The sequence below is a fragment of the Protopterus annectens genome, chromosome 6.part0 (genome assembly GCF_019279795.1).
Source record: "Protopterus annectens isolate FY-2018-M chromosome 6.part0, PAN1.0, whole genome shotgun sequence".
Taxonomy (NCBI): domain Eukaryota; kingdom Metazoa; phylum Chordata; order Ceratodontiformes; family Protopteridae; genus Protopterus; species Protopterus annectens.
In genome coordinates this window covers 1,565,431,121-1,565,448,527 of record NC_056737.1, presented here as the reverse complement: position 1 = coordinate 1,565,448,527, position 17,407 = coordinate 1,565,431,121, and the positions used below count along the sequence as shown (strand labels likewise).

At 37.4% G+C, this 17,407-nt stretch overlaps 1 protein-coding gene across 1 annotated transcript in view; it reads left to right on the top strand.

Moving 5' to 3' along the window:
• SLC12A8 (solute carrier family 12 member 8) overlaps positions 1-17,407 on the top strand; it is a 1,470,733-nt gene that overhangs the window by 474,982 nt on the left and 978,344 nt on the right. Inside the window, exon 3 of the mRNA XM_044075012.1 lies at positions 15,645-15,836. Coding sequence (XP_043930947.1) covers positions 15,645-15,836 — 192 coding nt within the window. The remainder of the gene's footprint in view (positions 1-15,644; positions 15,837-17,407) is intronic.

Below are 17,407 nucleotides of genomic sequence, written 5' to 3'. Positions count from 1 at the left end.
ACCATTGATATCTCTTCTGGTTGCTGTCCATATTACTAAGTATTGTTCATAGGAAGTTACTAGGTTACAAGCCTAGCCAAGATCTACCCTTGTTTCCATGATCAGTAATGATAGTTGGGGGATTCTTTTTTGATATTGAAAGGCCATGTTGAGATTAGCAGACAATGATCTCGGATGGAAGGTGACAGAATGTCTATGTTTTCACATTTTTGTTTTGTGCTTGCTATTTAATAAGGTCAGCTGTCCTGGTAACATGTTTGGGGTGGTTTGGCATTTTATTAATTGTTCTAGACTGAATATAGGTAGCATTCTGTGAAGTCCTGGGCCATTATGACCACTGGGCATTTAGATTAAAATCATCCAAAATAGTAAGTTACTTATTAGTATGTGTTGGAAATGTATCCTGAATTGTCTTTTGGATAATGAGGACAGAAGGAAGATGGAATACATACAGCATCTATAAAAATATTTATATGCTTACCTAAGGTTATCTGACTCAGAGTCCAGTTGGCACTCCTGTCATCCTGAGGTGATGAAAGATATATGGCTAAAGATGGAGTGAGGAGCTTTGTTTAATTAGTAGCCTCCTCTGCATCTAATACCAGGTCTGTTATTTTGGAGGATGTTATAGTTTTCTTGAATTAATGTTCAGGGACAGATGTTAGAGAAATATATATTAATATGTATGTTTAGTGCTTATTAAAAGCTAAAAGAGTTAACACATTTCATTCTATTTTATGTACAGCTTAATTCTGTATGAAATTATAAGATGATTTTTCAAACCACAGTATGCTTTCTGAAATTGCAAGATGCACCCTGACCTAGTATTTGCTAGCACAGCAAAATTCATGTTTATGCCTTTTGGAAATGTACTGAGAAGCAGGTGATTGATTATCTGCTAGGTCAGGAAAATGTATGAATAGAACAATACTGTTTTCTATAATATGATTGAATATGAACAATCAGCTCTGTTCATGTTATGAGAACATGCACAGCTGCGGAAAACAGATACATGAAACAAAAAACTGCTTGAAGAATCTGTACTTGCTTTGTGCTCGAATTAGCTATAGTATCTTGAATGGTAACATAACATAGTGGGAAGCTGTATCTAACCAGTGGTCACCAAGGCCACGTTGTTTTTCTTAGGAAGTTTTTCATAAAATTGATAGTGCAAGCAGAAAATCATGGACAAACAGCTGCTATGAAATGATGATGTTAAAACTTGTGATCTGTTACGTCAGCTTGGTAGGCAATGTCTTGTTAGAAAGTGTATAAATATGGACTTACTTCCTGATTTTAGTTAGACAAACTCTGTATTAGCATGTTTTTGTCTCCTTGCTGCAAGATTAAAGTGCCTTAACCTGAACCTGCCATGTAGTGATCATTTTTGAAGTTTATTTTTCCTTTGACAGATTGGTCCTTTGGACCGGAAAACTCTCGCTCTAGCTCAGGTCAGATGGGCCCGGTGGCATGAAACCGTACGGGGAAGAGGCCACATCGGTTCTTCTGCTCTGAAAGACCTCCGACTGAATTGTCGTTCAAAAGAGGCCAGCCACTGTTTCTGATCTGCGATTGGAGGGCCAGTCAACGGTTCCAGTGAGACGATCAATCACGGAGGCTCAGCTAAGGAGGAATTTACCTTTTCTTTGTTTCAGATCAGGGACTTGTTACAGTATTTGTTTTTGTCAGGGAGATTTTATATAAATCAGGGAAAAAAAAGATTGCTGTCTTGTCATAGATCAGGGAAACAGGATAGGTAGGCAGTTATTCTAGATAAGCTGTAAAAAAGAGAGAAAATCGTGGTACCACGTGATAAGAAGGGTTACGTAACAATTTCTAACTAAGTTAAGACAACATGGGAAAAAAGTGCACAAAAAGATCTCGAGATCCGCCATTAACTGAAGACACGAAATATATGCAATTACAGCGTGCCGATAATGTTAGGTACTATACAAAATGGGTTAATAAATACAAATTTGATGGCAAATTAGATAAATCTTCACTTATCAAACTTGTCAAACAACTTAAAACAGATGCAAAAGGTCAGGTAAAAAAGCAACGTCAATTGGGAGTTCCTCAGGCACACAGGTGGCTTGAGGAAGCAAACCGCAGGGAACAAAAGAATAAAAATTCAAACGCAATGTTTTTAGATAAAGAAGACAATAACTTGGTAATAGTATCGGCCCCTCTGCCCCCTCCACTCCCCTTACCAGAATATGAAGTGAGTGGACAAGCAGATCCACCTCCGCTATACCCAACTGTCCCTGCGAAATCAAAACCGTTTGTCAGAGATCCTGTCGAGACTAGGTCTCGAACACGCAACTTAAGAGGGGATATTGAATTGTATAAAATAAATAAAAATTCACAGGCTATGAGTGAAAAAGAGATATGTCCAATCATAGAAGTACCAAATCCACAGGCAGGACAGGATCCAACTCTTCTAGTATATAGACCGTGGACACCGGAAGACATCTGGAAAGCTACAGAGGGAATTCCCCATCCAAAAGTTAATTTTAGAAAATTCTTAGAAGGCTTACAGGGTATGAGGTTAAGTTACCATTTAAATGGAAAGGAAGTAGAGAAAGTAGTCAGACAAATCGTAGGTCCAGATTGGCACATGATCAGTGGCAACTGGAATCCCCGTGACACAGAACATAGGCCACTCCCACATAGTAACGCAGAACTGGATAACAGAGTGAAAGGTCTGACAGACCGAATCTCTGAGAAATGGAAGCCTAGGGCTGACTGGACTTGCATTAATCAATGCATCCAACAAGAAGGTGAAACTATTGATAGATATTATGCCAGATTATTAGAGTGTTTTAATAACCATTGTGGAATGCAGGTACCTGAAGACCAAACACATGATTCCCCATATGAGCAGCAACTAAAGAATGCATTTTTGAAGGGTAGTATTGCACCCATAAGTAGTTTTATTACAAAGCACATGGTAGATCATCGTACGAGTAGATTACAGTCATTACTTGAATATGCAAGACATGCTGAAAGGCATTTTAATAGCAAAAAGAAAAAGAAAACTCAAGTATTTGCAGTAGAAGATGAAGCAGAAGTCTTTGTAGTACAGTTCGAGAAGAAGGGTAAGAAAAATGCCCAGGGAAACAAACAATCTGATAAGTGATCAGAGGAGTTTGAAGAGAGAAAGAAAAGGGGTGAATGTTTTAAATGTGGAAAAAAGGGACATTTGGCAAGGGATTGCAGGCAAAATAAGAAGGTAACCATGGAAGACAAGGAGGGTGAGGACTGACTATATGATAGTCAAGAATCACTAAAAGGGAATAACCAAGAAAAGACAAATGCAAATGTGATAGAAGTAGTAGAGAATGTGATAGAACAAATAGAGGAAGTACAAGAAATCACCGATGGTGAAGAAAATGAAATTTTAGACTTGGCATTATTGAGCCTAGAGCTCTACTTAGCAGACATAAAACTGGAAGTTACACTTCTGGTAGAGGGGAGGGAAGTTAAATTCCTGTGTGACTCAGGGGCTTCACGGACCCTGATCCTTCCAAACTACCAGAAAATTCAGAATCACTTGATTACATATTAGTGAAAGCAGCTAATGGACAGCTGTATCGGGAGCCACTCTCCCACAACATAGCAATAACTGACCCTGTTTCAGGGATGACCCAGAAAAGCAAAATTGTTGTTTCTGCAAAATGCCCAGTAAATCTTTTGGGCAGAGACCTTATGCAGATATTTGGCATAGCAGTAGTTCCAACTATGCAGGGTATGGAAGCACAGCGACAAATGGATACTTTTATGGTGCAACCAGAGGGTGAATCATTTTATTGGTACAGTCAGGACTTGGTTACAACTGGTCCAGGGGCAGTAACCGAAGAACTTATGAATGTAGCCATCAGTAAATCCCCCTCCCTTGACACTGATAAACAACATTTGTTGCATTGTACTCTATACTACTGTAGCAAACCAGGACCTGATAAATAATATGAGCAAGAACTGTTTAGAAACCATGCTAACAGATTAGTATTACGTAATCTGTACTGGGACACAGAAGGAAACAGTGTAGTTAGCTGTTCATTGCCCCAGGAATTCCTAGCACTTTACAAATCTAATCGATTACCACGTTAGTTTAACTAAAGATAAAAAATGTGAAATGGGCAGACCTTGGAGAAAAAGTCACAAGGTGGGAAAAACAGACAGAATAAGAACTTTCAGAACAGGGAGTACAAAAGCAGAAGTTGAATTGGATAACACAGACACACCCAGCTGTGCACTTGCAGGCAAGTGAGGACAGCTGAGTAGCACTCTTACTAGAGGAAGAGGAAAAAGCCTTACGAGGCATACCAGAGACTCTCTGGTCAACAGGGAAATCAGATGTAGGACTTATTCGTTCAGCAGGACCAGTCACTATCACGCCAAAGTCAGCATTTAGACCTCAAAAGAGACAGTATCCCTTAAGAAAGGATGCAGAAGTAGGAATTAAACCTATAATAACAACCGTACTTAAGGAAGGAGTATTGATAGAATCTCCCGATTTGCCATGTAATACACCCTTATTTCCTGTTAGGAAAGCAAATGGAGAATGGCGTATGGTCCAAGATTTACAAGCTGTAAATGACACAGTTATACCTAGAGCATCTACGGTGCCAGATCCACACACCTTATTAAATGATTTGAAACCTCAACGGAAGTATTTTTCTGTGGTAGATATTAGCAATGCGTTTTTCTCAATACCGATACACCCTGACAACCAACATTGGTTTGCATTTACATTTCAGGGGAAAAGGTATACTTACACACGACTAACACAGGGATATTGTGAGAGTCCAACAATATTCGCACAGGAAATGGCAAGTAACCTGGCGGGATTTATCCCACCGAAAGGCAGCCAGATTTTACTTTATGTAGACGACATTCTGTTGGCAGCCCCCACCCAGCAAGAATGCAGAGAAGATACCATAGCATTACTACAATTTCTAGCCACTCAAGGACACAAAGTAAACAAAAACAAACTGCAACTTTGGAAAAAACAGGTTAAATACCTGGGATATGTAATATCCAAAGAAGGCAGAATATTAGATGAAGACAGAAAAACAGCAATATTACAAGCACCCAAAACAACTACCAAGAAGGAAATGATGTCCTTCCTAGGTACGACTAATTTTTGTCGGAGTTGGATTCCAAACTATGCCTTGGAATCTGCTCCACTGACCAACTTAATATTCAAGAAGCCTATGGCAGCACAAGATTCATTACAATGGACACCAGAAGCAGAATCAGCTTTCTGCAAATTGAAACAACTGATAGCATCCTCATTAGTTTTAAACTATCATAAACAATTTTTCCAAACTGTAGATTGTAAGCAGGGCTATATGACATCAGTGTTAACACAGCAACATGGGGACAAACAATGCCCCATAGCTTACTATTCATCACAGCACGACCCAGTGGCACGATCCTTGCCCCACTGTGTACAAGCAGTAGTCGCAGCTGCAATGGCAGTACAGGCTTCATCCTCAGTAGTGTTGTTCCACCCTCTCACATTGAGAGTGCCTCATGCAGTCGCGATTATTTTACTGCAAGAAAAAGTAACATATCTTTCTCCTGCTAGACATCTTTCCTGTATGACTATACTGTTGAGCCAACCTCATATGACAATTGAACGATGTACAACTTTGAATCCGTCAACCTTGCTCCCAACCCCTGCAGATGGCAAACCACACTGCTGCCTGCAGGAGATTGAGCACAAGACACTGCCTAGAAAAGATCTCACGGATGTTCCCTTGGATGATGCCGAGGTGACATACTATGTGGACGGCTCGTGTAGAAGGGGTCCTACAGGACAGAATCTAGTGGGGTATGCAGTAGTTTCTGGTACTGAGATTTTAGAAGCAAAGTCTTTACTACACAACTTATCTGCACAAGCAGCAGAATTGATTGCTTTAACAAGGGCATGTACCTTGGCAAAGGATAAACGTGTGAACATTTTTACTGACAGTCAGTACGCTTTTTCTACTGTACATGTTTTTGCGCAGCAGTGGAAAAATAGAGGAATGATAACGTCTACTGGTAAACCAATTAACCATGCGCAATTTATTTTTGATTTGTTAGAATCTATTCAGTTACCTCAGAAAGTAGCTATTTGTAAATGCGTAGCTCATACCAAACAACAGGATAGGATTTCAAAAGGTAATGCGAGAGCTGATACAGCTGCAAAGCAGGCAGTTTCAGCCTCAGAAGTATTTCTTTTAAGTGAGGAATTACAACCATCTGAGATTTTAAATTTAGAAATGTTAAAAACAATGCAGACACTTACTACAAATGTAGAAACACAAAAATGGATAAAACGAGGAGCAATTCTTGAGAAAGGGCTGTACATCTCCAAAGAAAGAAAACCAATTTTACCATCTAACTTGTTTAGATATGCAGCTTTGTTGAGCCATGGGCAGTGCCATGTCTCAACAGGGGGGATGGTACAGTTAGTGAATCGAGTGTTTACAACGTATGGATTTACAAACTACACAAAAAAATTTTGTGCAGCATGCCATGTTTGTAACAGGCATCATGCACAGGGGGCATTAAAGCCTAAGCAAGGGAGTTTCCCGACACCACCGTATCCGTTCCATACTATCTGTATGGATTTCATAGAACTAAACAAATGCAAAAATAAAAAGTACTGTCTTGTCATTATAGATATGTTTTCCAAATGGGTGGAAGCTTTTCCGACTAAAATTCCAGATGCAGCTACTGTTGCAAAAGTCCTTGTTAAAGAAATTATTCCTAGATTTGGCATACCGGAAAAGATCTATAGTGACAATGGCACACAGTTTGTAAATCAAACCATACAACAATTGAGCCGTTATTTTGGGATTTCTTTGAAAAGCCATTGTGCATACCATCCCCAAGCTGCAGGATTAGTAGAGAGGCATAATGGAGTTCTGAAAAATAAGCTTAGGAAATTGATTAGTGAGACACAAAAGAACTGGGTGCACTGTCTGCCTCTGGCACTGTTGAGCATGAGAACTGTTCCAAATGCAAAAGGGTTAACTCCTTTTGAAAGACTGTTTGGGAGGGCATATTATACACCTCAGTGGAAACCTTTCATGCCTGCAGACCAGGAGGCTGACAGTTCACTTGCAGAATATATGAGGTGATTTTTGAATAACAAACTTCTGCAGTTAAATTCTGTTTCAGATAAAGAACAAGCCAGACCATCAGAAACAGCAGTAGTCCCAGGCACGTGGGTCTGGCTGAAGGTTGTGAAGAAAAGAAATTGGAGTTCTCCAAAGTGGGAAGGGCCATACCAAGTGCTACTGTCAACACCCACTGCAGTCAAGATGGCAGAGCGAGCGTCCTGGATTCATCTGACACACTGTAAATTGGTTAAGAACTTTGAACTGGACAAAAACCTTGTTACTGTTATACAAGAACAAAATGACCAGGTATAGAGTAAACAGGGATGCAGAACAACCTCAGAAAAATTGCATGATCATCCTGTTAGCTATACTGATAACAATGATCTTTTTGCTGTGGCCTTTCCTTATTTCAGCCACACGAGTTGAACTGAACAAACGTGATGCATTACTCGTAGACTGGCATCCAAACTTTAACACTTACCAAGCAATTAAATATGTGTATGCTGAGACTTTTAATGTTTCGAACTGCTGGATTTGCACAGCTATACCAAGGGCGTACGGGGGATTATTAATGACTGCTGTCCCCCTAGGAGTCAATGAGACCTGGGAAAACTTGATTTTTGATACTACCTGTGAAATCACAAGACAAAATAGCATTGTACCTACCTATTACACAAAAAGGAATTGTATGTTTTTATAAAAATGACACTATTCAGGTGGGTTGGAGCAATTGCAATGTGACTGTTTCTTATAAATGTTAGTTTCTGCCTTATTAGCCTTAATATATCTGTGATGCAAACTATGACTCATATCTTGAGAAAATGAAGAGAACTGTTAGTGAAATACAACATAATCCTGTTCTTTTGAAGCAACTTTCTATTATTGACAAGAAAATGTTTCATGCAGGGCAAGCATATATCAATACTAAATTAGAGAATTGTTATTTTGTTTGTTGGAAAAAGGCATACAAATGGCTACCTGAGAATTGGTCCGGCAGTTGATTTTTGGGTTACCTGGTTCTGGCCATACGACACACTGCAGCTTTACCTCAAGGGAAAATTTGAAACATCAGAGAGGCCAGCAGTAAACCTGGAAATCCAATCAAAAGACCCGAGAATCTAGTGGGACAAATCGAAGCAGGGTGGAGAAACCATAATTCCATGAAAAACAAAGATAAACTGACACACATGGACTTGAGTGACACTATTATATCATGGGCAGGCATAGCCCCTGCATATGGCGCAGTGAAATCGATTTGGGAGCTGAGAAAACTGTCCAAACCTCTCGAAGTTATGAGCAATGCAACTTTTTCTGCTCTTGAATTAGTGACTGATGAACTAAATGCTATGAGAACTGTGGTGCTTCAAAACCGCATGGCTCTTGACTTCACCCTAGCGGCAAGAGGTGGTACGTGCACTTTAATCAAAGAAGAATGCTGTTTGTATATTCCTGACAACCAGCATGAGATAAACGACCATCTTGAGGTGATCCAGCAAGTGTCGACCATGACCAAAACAGGCCCAAACCCTCTGACGGACGTTTTCCAGAATTTGTTTGGGGGGTGGGGTTCCATCCTAATGGACATCCTGATTGCCATTTGTGTTGGATTACTCCTGTTAGGAGCATGCATTTGTTGTGGTATTCCCTGCATGAAAAAGTTAATCAAAGATTTTATAGACATATCAGTTTCTGAGACTTTGTATCAAAGTACTGAAATTGAAGAGTTGTGGAAAACTGAAATGCTTTCATAAGTTTAAACTGAATGACTCTCTTAATTGCAAATCCGAAATGGAAGAGGTTAGGAGAAGAAGCAAACTGTTTATGCTTTTGAAAATAGAATAAAAAGTATTAACAGGGGGGAAATGTTAGAGAAATATGTATTAATATGTATGTTTAGTGCTTATTAGAAGCTAAAAGAGTTAACACATTTCATTCTATTATATGTACAGCTTAATTCTGTATGAGATTATAAGATGATTTTTCAAACCACAGTATGCTTTCTGAAACTGCAAGATGCACCCTGACCTAGTATTTGCTAACACAGCAAAATTCATGTTTATGCCTTTTGGAAATGTACTGAGAAGCAGGTGATTATCTGCTAGGTCAGGAAAATGTATGAATAGTGTATGAATAGAACAATACTGTTTTCTATAATATAATTGAATATGGACAATCAGCTTTGTTCTTGTTATGAGAACATGCACAGCTGCGGAAAAGAAGAGATACATGAAACAAAAGACTGCTTGAAGAATCTGTACTTGCTTTGTGCTCGAATTAGCTATAGTATCTTGAATGGTAACATAACATAGTGGGAAGCTGTATCTAACCGGTGGTCACCAAGGCCACGTTGTTTTTCTTAGGAAGTTTTTCATAAAATTGATAGTGCAAGCAGAAAATCATGAACAAACAACCGCTATGAAATGATGATGTTAAAACTTGTGATCTGTTACGTCAGCTTGGTAGGCAATGTCTTGTTAGAAAGTGTATAAAGATGGACTTCCTGATTTTAGCTAGACAAACTCTGTATTAGCACATTTTTGTCTCCTTGCTGCAAGATTAAAGTGCCTTAACCTGAACCTGCCGTGTATTGATCATTTTTGAAGCTTATTTTTCCTTTGTCAACAGAAATTGTCTTTGGCCCCAGTTTCAGATGAGGCAACAATCTATTGTTTGTATGACAGGATCCATGTTTCCAGCCGTGATCATTTATATTGCAACCAGCAGCAAGATGTGCAGCCGTTTTTAGTTTTGTACTACAGAGCCTTCTTTTGTCTGAATCTCCAGCTTTTTCTTTGGACTTTATAAATTAACATGCACATAGTCTGCTGTCTTGAGCTGCCATTACTAACCTTTCATCTTTTGGTTTAAATTCGCCTCTCCTTAACCATTCATGCATCAAATCGTGAACATGTGGTTGTTCCAGGAGTTCTCTATACTTGCCACTGTTATTGTGAGCTTTGCAGTTTTTTTCTTGTTTGTATCCTAGTCTTGTTCTTTATAGTGTTTCTTTCTAACTTTTGTTTTTTGGTACTTTCTTTTGCTGCCTGATTTTGTGTACTTCTGGATTGATTAACATTCCTGTTCCTCTGTGAAATACTTCTGTTAATCCAAGCTAATACGTCATGTTTTTTTCATGGTTTAGAACTTTCACTATGTTTAGATATGAGTCAGTTTCTAGGAAGCTGATAGGTCCTTCAGACTATGAGATATATAGTCTTGCCATGCACTTGGTTTTATGCATTATTTGATAAGCACATCATCTTTTTCTTATTCCCTTGTCCGGGTGATCCAGTGCTTTTTGAGGTCAGTCAGTTACATCAAAGCCATAAGTTGCAACAGGAAGAACAAACTGACTAATAGCTTGAACGTTATTCCTAGATGTCAAGGCACTTTGTAATTTTAGCTTTAATCTTTTAGTGTGTTGCTTTCTAAGCTTTGTTCTCACATGTTCATTGCTGACCTTTCACCTTTTTTCCAAATATTTACACATTCCCTTTGGTTCAAGTTCTTTTGTATTGCATTTCTCTCTTGAGACAATATTTTCTTGGTTATTCAGTTTTGGTGCTATAAATGTTTCTTTGCACATCTGTCAAGACCAAGTATCACTATTGTATCATATGAGAAAGATTTAACCATTTGTAGTTGCCTCCCCCTGTTACTTTCCAAATCCTTGATACTCACCCTGTCTTTCTATACCTACCTTACTACCACTTCTGTACCTATTCCTCCCTGTCTTTTGCACTGCTATTCTCCTCATCAATCCTTTTCTTAGCTACTTATTGTTTGATATACTGCTAACGCTGACATGTACACTATACTGTGCTATTTTAAAATCTTGCCTATTATTATTCTATATAGGCTTCTAAACATTTATTTAACTGAAACTATATGTTCTGTATTAATTTGTATGTGGAACTTTTCTCCCCAGGCCTCCACTGAAAATGGACTCTCCAAGGCCCAATGGACTTTGCCGGTAAACACATGCAAGAAATAAATAAATAAATAGTTGCGCATTCAAGAGCTTATCTGATGAGTTATACAGTTTTAAATCAACCACAAAAAGCAGTTAACTTGACATTGGGTAAGGTTGGTTTCTGGAAATTAAGTCTCTGATGGAAGTGCTACTTGAAAAAGAACTGAGAATGTGTTACACTTAACCATAGCCTAGCCCATTAAATAAACAATTTAAAGCATGAAGGTTAAAACAACAGCGGTGACAAAAAATCACCCTTGAATATCTCCTTTGAATTTTTAACCTGTGATGATAATTTACCCTTTATCATGGCTCAGTTGTAAAGGGGTTTGCTCCTATTTCATAGTAACTTCTGTGTAATTTAAGAATGCAAAGTGTATTCTTACATCTCATGTTGTGATGTATGTGAGTTTCCACAGTAAATCTTTTACATTGCGAGTTAGTCTGTCTCTTCAGTTTCTGCATGCATATCGCACCATAATAGATTCCTTTTTCTTTCCCATGTCTTTCCTTCTGTTCTATAACCTCTGTTTCTTGTTTTTTACTTGTAGCACATCATTTTCCAGTCAGCCCAATGTTTCTTCATCTAGGTAATATTTTCTCTGATCTGTGACAATAAGAATCCTAAGTTACTATCTCTGATCTGTGACAATAAGCATCCTAAGTTACTATCTCTGATCTGTGACAATAAGAATCCTAAGTTACTATCTCTAGCTTTTAACAGTTTTTTTCGGCAAGTATACTTCTTTCCTCTAATTTCTTTCTTGCTCTTGCTATATATCCTGTGTTTGAAAATTCTTGGTATGTTGTAGAATATAAATAATACATAATCTGTTTTTATCCTAAATAGTACACATTATTGTCTCTATGTGTCTTGCTTGAACTATCAGTTTAATTTTTTTGTCGATTGCTTCTTCCTTCTACCATAGAGTGGTCACCTACAACATGGTCTAGCTTGTGGTAGGGATCTTTTCATGTTCTATGGATTCTGTACCGGCTTTTTTCAGTCCTGGTACCACTGCCTATACCAGCAGTGGGCACTTTTTATCCTAGGACCTGTGAAGCCGGTCTTCTTTTTTAATTTTTTTAATTTGTCTTTCTCCATGATTTATAAATTAAAACCCATGAATTCATTAAAGGCTCATACTAGAAAGGACCATTGTTAAAGATGAGTGAACACAAGCACTAACATCCTTCAAATGGCTGGTATACACAAATTCCAGCCTCTGTTTATTGTTAAATTCTGATGTAATGTGGATTTATGAGGTGCTGGCCCTTAATGAAGCTTATTACAATACTTAGAAGGAGCAGACTCCAAATAACATCAAATTTTCATTGTATTGTAGCTTCTATGACTTTATTTTTTTACCTTTTCTGATGATACTCTGGTAAAAGCTCTCCTAAATGTACATTTTTAGAGCCGAGCAGCAGGCCCATTGCTTTCCTAGACTGAGTCAAATTCAAAAATGTACATGTGCTCCGGAGGACTCCATGGGTTCTGAACACACCCATGGCGAGACACAGGTAACAGGGTGTTGCATCTCTGTGGGTTATGGAGAGGGAGGAACAATAATTGGTTAGTCATTAAATAATCAGCAGACAAAGAAAGGGACGATATTTTAAGCAGCCTCAATACAAAAAAAAAAAACTTTAAACAGAATTCAGCATGTAGCTTAAGTTCAAGTTGTGGTAGGTAAACAAAATATAGGAAACAACAATTTATGTATTCATTTATTTATTATTTATTTGCTTTTGTCTACCAGGATAGTCTGAGTACGATATTTTAGTCCATTTCTAATGGATGGCTGGTGAGAAAAGCTTACAATAACAATTTAAATATACATATATATATATATATATATATATATATATATATATATATATAAATGGTTACCTATCACATTGTCAAAAGTTCAAATCTCCAAAGACGATATGGCCAAGACTATATCGCTGAAGATTTGAATTGCTGACGTTTATGCATTGGGATCACTGTACAGTGTGAATCCCAGGATTTGCCATTTTCCTCACTGTAATGCGATTGAGGAGTTGGTATATTTAATTGTAGGAGGTGTGGGAGGTGTAGGGGGGCTTTCCCCCTGCAAAAAGTACAGGTAAGTTGTTCTGTGTTTTTATCACTTTTTTGTCAATTCAAATCTTCGGCGATATGGTCTCGGCCATATTGTTTTCAGAGATTTGAACTGTTGGCGAAGTGATAGTGATCCATATATATATATATATATATATATATATATATATACATATATATGGATTCACTTCAGAAGCTCGAATCCCCAAAATCTCGAATTTCATATAACCGAGACCAAAAGATCGAGTTTTGGAAACTCAAACTTCTGAAATGAAAACGTATTAAAAAAAAAAAAACTCAAACACTGCTTTTGCAGGGGGGCTGTGCCCCCCATACCCTCCCTACTTAAATATACCAACTCTGAGATCGCGCTACAGTGGGGAAAAGGGAAATCTCCCATTTTGTGCTGTATGCGGAAGCGCAAAAAGGGAGATTTCCCACTTCCTATCAACACCAGAAAAGATAAAAACATTACGTGCACACAGACTGTACAGGAATCCTTGCCTCTGTGTGCGTACGTTTTCTAATAAGTAAGGTCTTATTTTTAACACTTTACATATTGTCAATTCAAATCTCGATCATATGGTTTGACCATATGTTTTCAGATTTGAACTGTTAATGTGAAGTGTTCCATGTATATATATATATATATATATATATATATATATATATATATATATATATATATATACGCATATACGTATAATGGAAAAAATACAAAATGTATCAATGATAATACATAACAATACATACATTACAGAGAGTAAAACTGATGCAAAAAATAAACACAGTACAAGCATTTGACATAATTTAAATTAAATATATAATACATCACCATTTAAGGGGACTTTGAGTAAATGTGATTTACGACATAGACTGGTGTGAGATACGTAAAGTGCAATTGGCAGAGCAGAGTTTACTGTTGTAAGGTAAATGTGTAAGCTGTTTGCTCAAAATCCTATGATGGGAGGCTCAGTAACTTTTTTTAAATTCAGTTACTGATAACCCGCACAGGAGCTGCAGAGACCTTGTTATAAGATTGGTGCAGTAGTGACTGACAACATGGATAGGGTACCCCCCTGCTAGCACAGGGCCCTAAGCAACTGTTTATGGCACCCTTTGCTGGCTTCATCTCTGTTATCTGAATGTTTGTCTAACTATTCAGCTGAAGTGCTGTGCAAATCATGTTCATAGAGAGGCAGCACAGTCATAAATTCTAAAAGTTCAGTGGAGATCCCTGCTAATACCCTAGTGAGATTATGGTTTGAACTTTTAAGTTTATTGGCATTTAAGATATTTGGTGCATATTCACTGTTTTCTACAGGCTTTGGATTATTTTGCAAGCAGAAAAAACTAAAATATATCACATTTATTTCTATCTGTAACAGAAGAATTTGTCTAGCTTTGTCTGAAAGGTTGACTCCCTTTATACAGCTTCTTTATTGTCCCTAGAAATACTTGAAGGTTTATTACAATGATTTTTTTCTGTTTTTTATTTAGTCTTATTAAATTATCCTTGTATACCTTAGACTACATAGAAATATTTTTGAATATTATTAATATCATCTTCATCATCATGTCAGGACCGTTACACATCCTAAAACAATTTAAGACAGCCACTGAAGAGTACTTCAAAGGTCACTGGTCCTGCCACTGCAATCTCGCTCCCTAAACATCCCCTACTTCCCATACCTTATACTACCTCTTGCCCATTACTCACTCTTCTCCCTAGCCCCCACTAATCTTCCTTTGACTACCCTTTCTACTGTCTTCTAAAACCTATAAAGCTAATCGCCTCAGAGAAGCATTTAATAGTAATTGTCCTGCCTTCATGGAACTACATTATGACAAAACTGGGTTTTCTGTAACCACTTACCCAAAAAACTTTTATTGTTCCTTTTTATATATATTGTAAAAGTCTTTGCTGTACTCCTGACTATTGACACTGTATAACAATGTATCACTACTAATTGCATTGTAAAAATCCTGTAACATTGCTATTTATTTGCTATATAATCCTTATGTATACTGAAAATTGTAAAATATGTTGGAGCTTTTCTCCCCGGGCCTCCGCTGAAAAAGGGCTCTTCAACTTAGTGGGACAAACCTGGTCAACAAATGTAAAATAAATAAATAAATCATAAAGTGCTTTGTGAAATTAAAAGAAAATAGTTGCAGTTTGGAAAGTGTGGCCATGCTTATATGATATTACCAATGAACTAAACTGCTAAACTGGAATTAAAAAAAAACGAATGTCTGACCTAACAAGAGAATGCAAAAATTATGTTGTGTTATATTAATTTTTGGGGGTTCCAAGATGCACTTCTATACCACAGTTAAATTTTTTGTGGATTTATTTTTGCAATTTCGTAATCATAGTTATGTTGTAGTAAATGCATTGTATTTGTTTATTCAGTCGTGTATTTATTTAGCAATGCGAGATAAGACTATTTTTTGTTATACTTAGGGGAATACTGGTGTACTGCTGGGCATGTTCCTGGTATCTCTGGTTGTCTTAGTTGCACTGGTGACTGTCTTTTCTGGGATTGGAATATGCGAACAGTGTAGCATTGGAAGTGGAGGGGTCTACTCCATGATTTCGACAGTCCTTGGTGGTCGCGTAGGAGGAACTATTGGATTCATCTACATTTTTGGACAGGTATTTTCTTCAGCAGATAGACTTGTAAGCCTCTGTAACATTTAGTTTTTTATAAATATTTGAACTTGTGCATTACTTTCATTTGTTAATGCTACAGCTCTGCTGATTTACCATTGCCTTTGATAACAATATCTTGTCATTCAGCATAGCCTGTTTTATATTTAAAATACCTTATTTGGCATAAAGTTTGGTATTTAAACATTTGTACAGTGCAGCCTAATTGTGGTTCATCATGTTAGTTACAACAAATGCAAATACGTTTTCCCAGTACTCTATTCTTAACATTAAGAATCAATATTTATGACATTCCTTGTTTTTCCTCTTGACTTCTTTTCTTTTCATTGGCAAGAATAGGTAGATTTCCTTTCAGAGTTCTCCACTTTCTTTCAGCATTGCATTTTAAGCTGCTTGTACCTTAAACATTTTCAAAATTTTTAAATCTTTTTTTCCTTTTATGCCTTTTGGTGACCTGTACTCTTTCCCAGAGTGAAGTCTATTTATTTTTCCTTTAGAATAAGGACATTCACATTATCTGTGTTTGAACTGGTGTGTGTGTGTGTGTGTTTGTGTTCTGAGGGTTGCATTTGGGATATCTTCTGGAGGCATTTTTTTCTGTCTTCAGCTTTCCTGTTTGCTGATGTTTCTCTTACATTTCTTCTTTTTCCTGGCAGAGATTGTAGATATTATAGCACTCTGCTCCTGATTGCCAACATTTAAACACCAAGTGCTCATATGAACATTGCCACAGATTCCAACCTTCCCACCACATTCAAGTCATACTTGTAGGCATTCAGCACAAAATAAATCTACTGTCATTCCCTAAAAGAAAACACTGGCAAATTAACCATTGCTTTCTCAGAAACAGAAGGAGTTTCACCTTCACTAAGAAATGTTTTTCAGTGTTTGAATATGTGCACTTTATATGGAACATGGGTTAAGCATCTTGAGCAAAACGTCTTCAGCTGTGTTTTATTTTTTTAGTCTAACCCATTTAGTAATAGACTCAATAAACAGTATTGGTAAAAAATATTGCCCACGTTTCCTTTATTTTTGCATAATTTATTCAGCCTTATTTGTATTTATCTTTGCACACACTGGAAACTTGCATTACAGTTTTGCATCATTTATTCAGCCTTATTTGTATTTATCTTTGCACACACTGGAAACTTGCATTACATTTTTATTACGTGCATTCCTTTATTTTTGATGCCTGCTTTAATCCTATTCAGAATCATAGTAATTTGGAGATAATCCCAACATCCATTTGGACTACAAGAGAGAGAGAACTAATGCTGAGTGGAGACACCAGTTCAGTGCAGAATGCATGCAGACGTACACACGCATACTGCACATAGATACATACAGGTAATTTGTAGCTTTACAATTCACCTACTTACACATTTTTGTGATGTTTGAAGAAATCAGAACACCAGGTACATAGAGGAAGAACATGCAGATTCTACATGGAAGGGCAGGGGAATGAACTGGAGAACTAAACATTGCAAGGAAATAACAAAACTGATTCTCCATGGTGTCACCCAATAATTACATTAATTAAAGCAAGTTTCTCC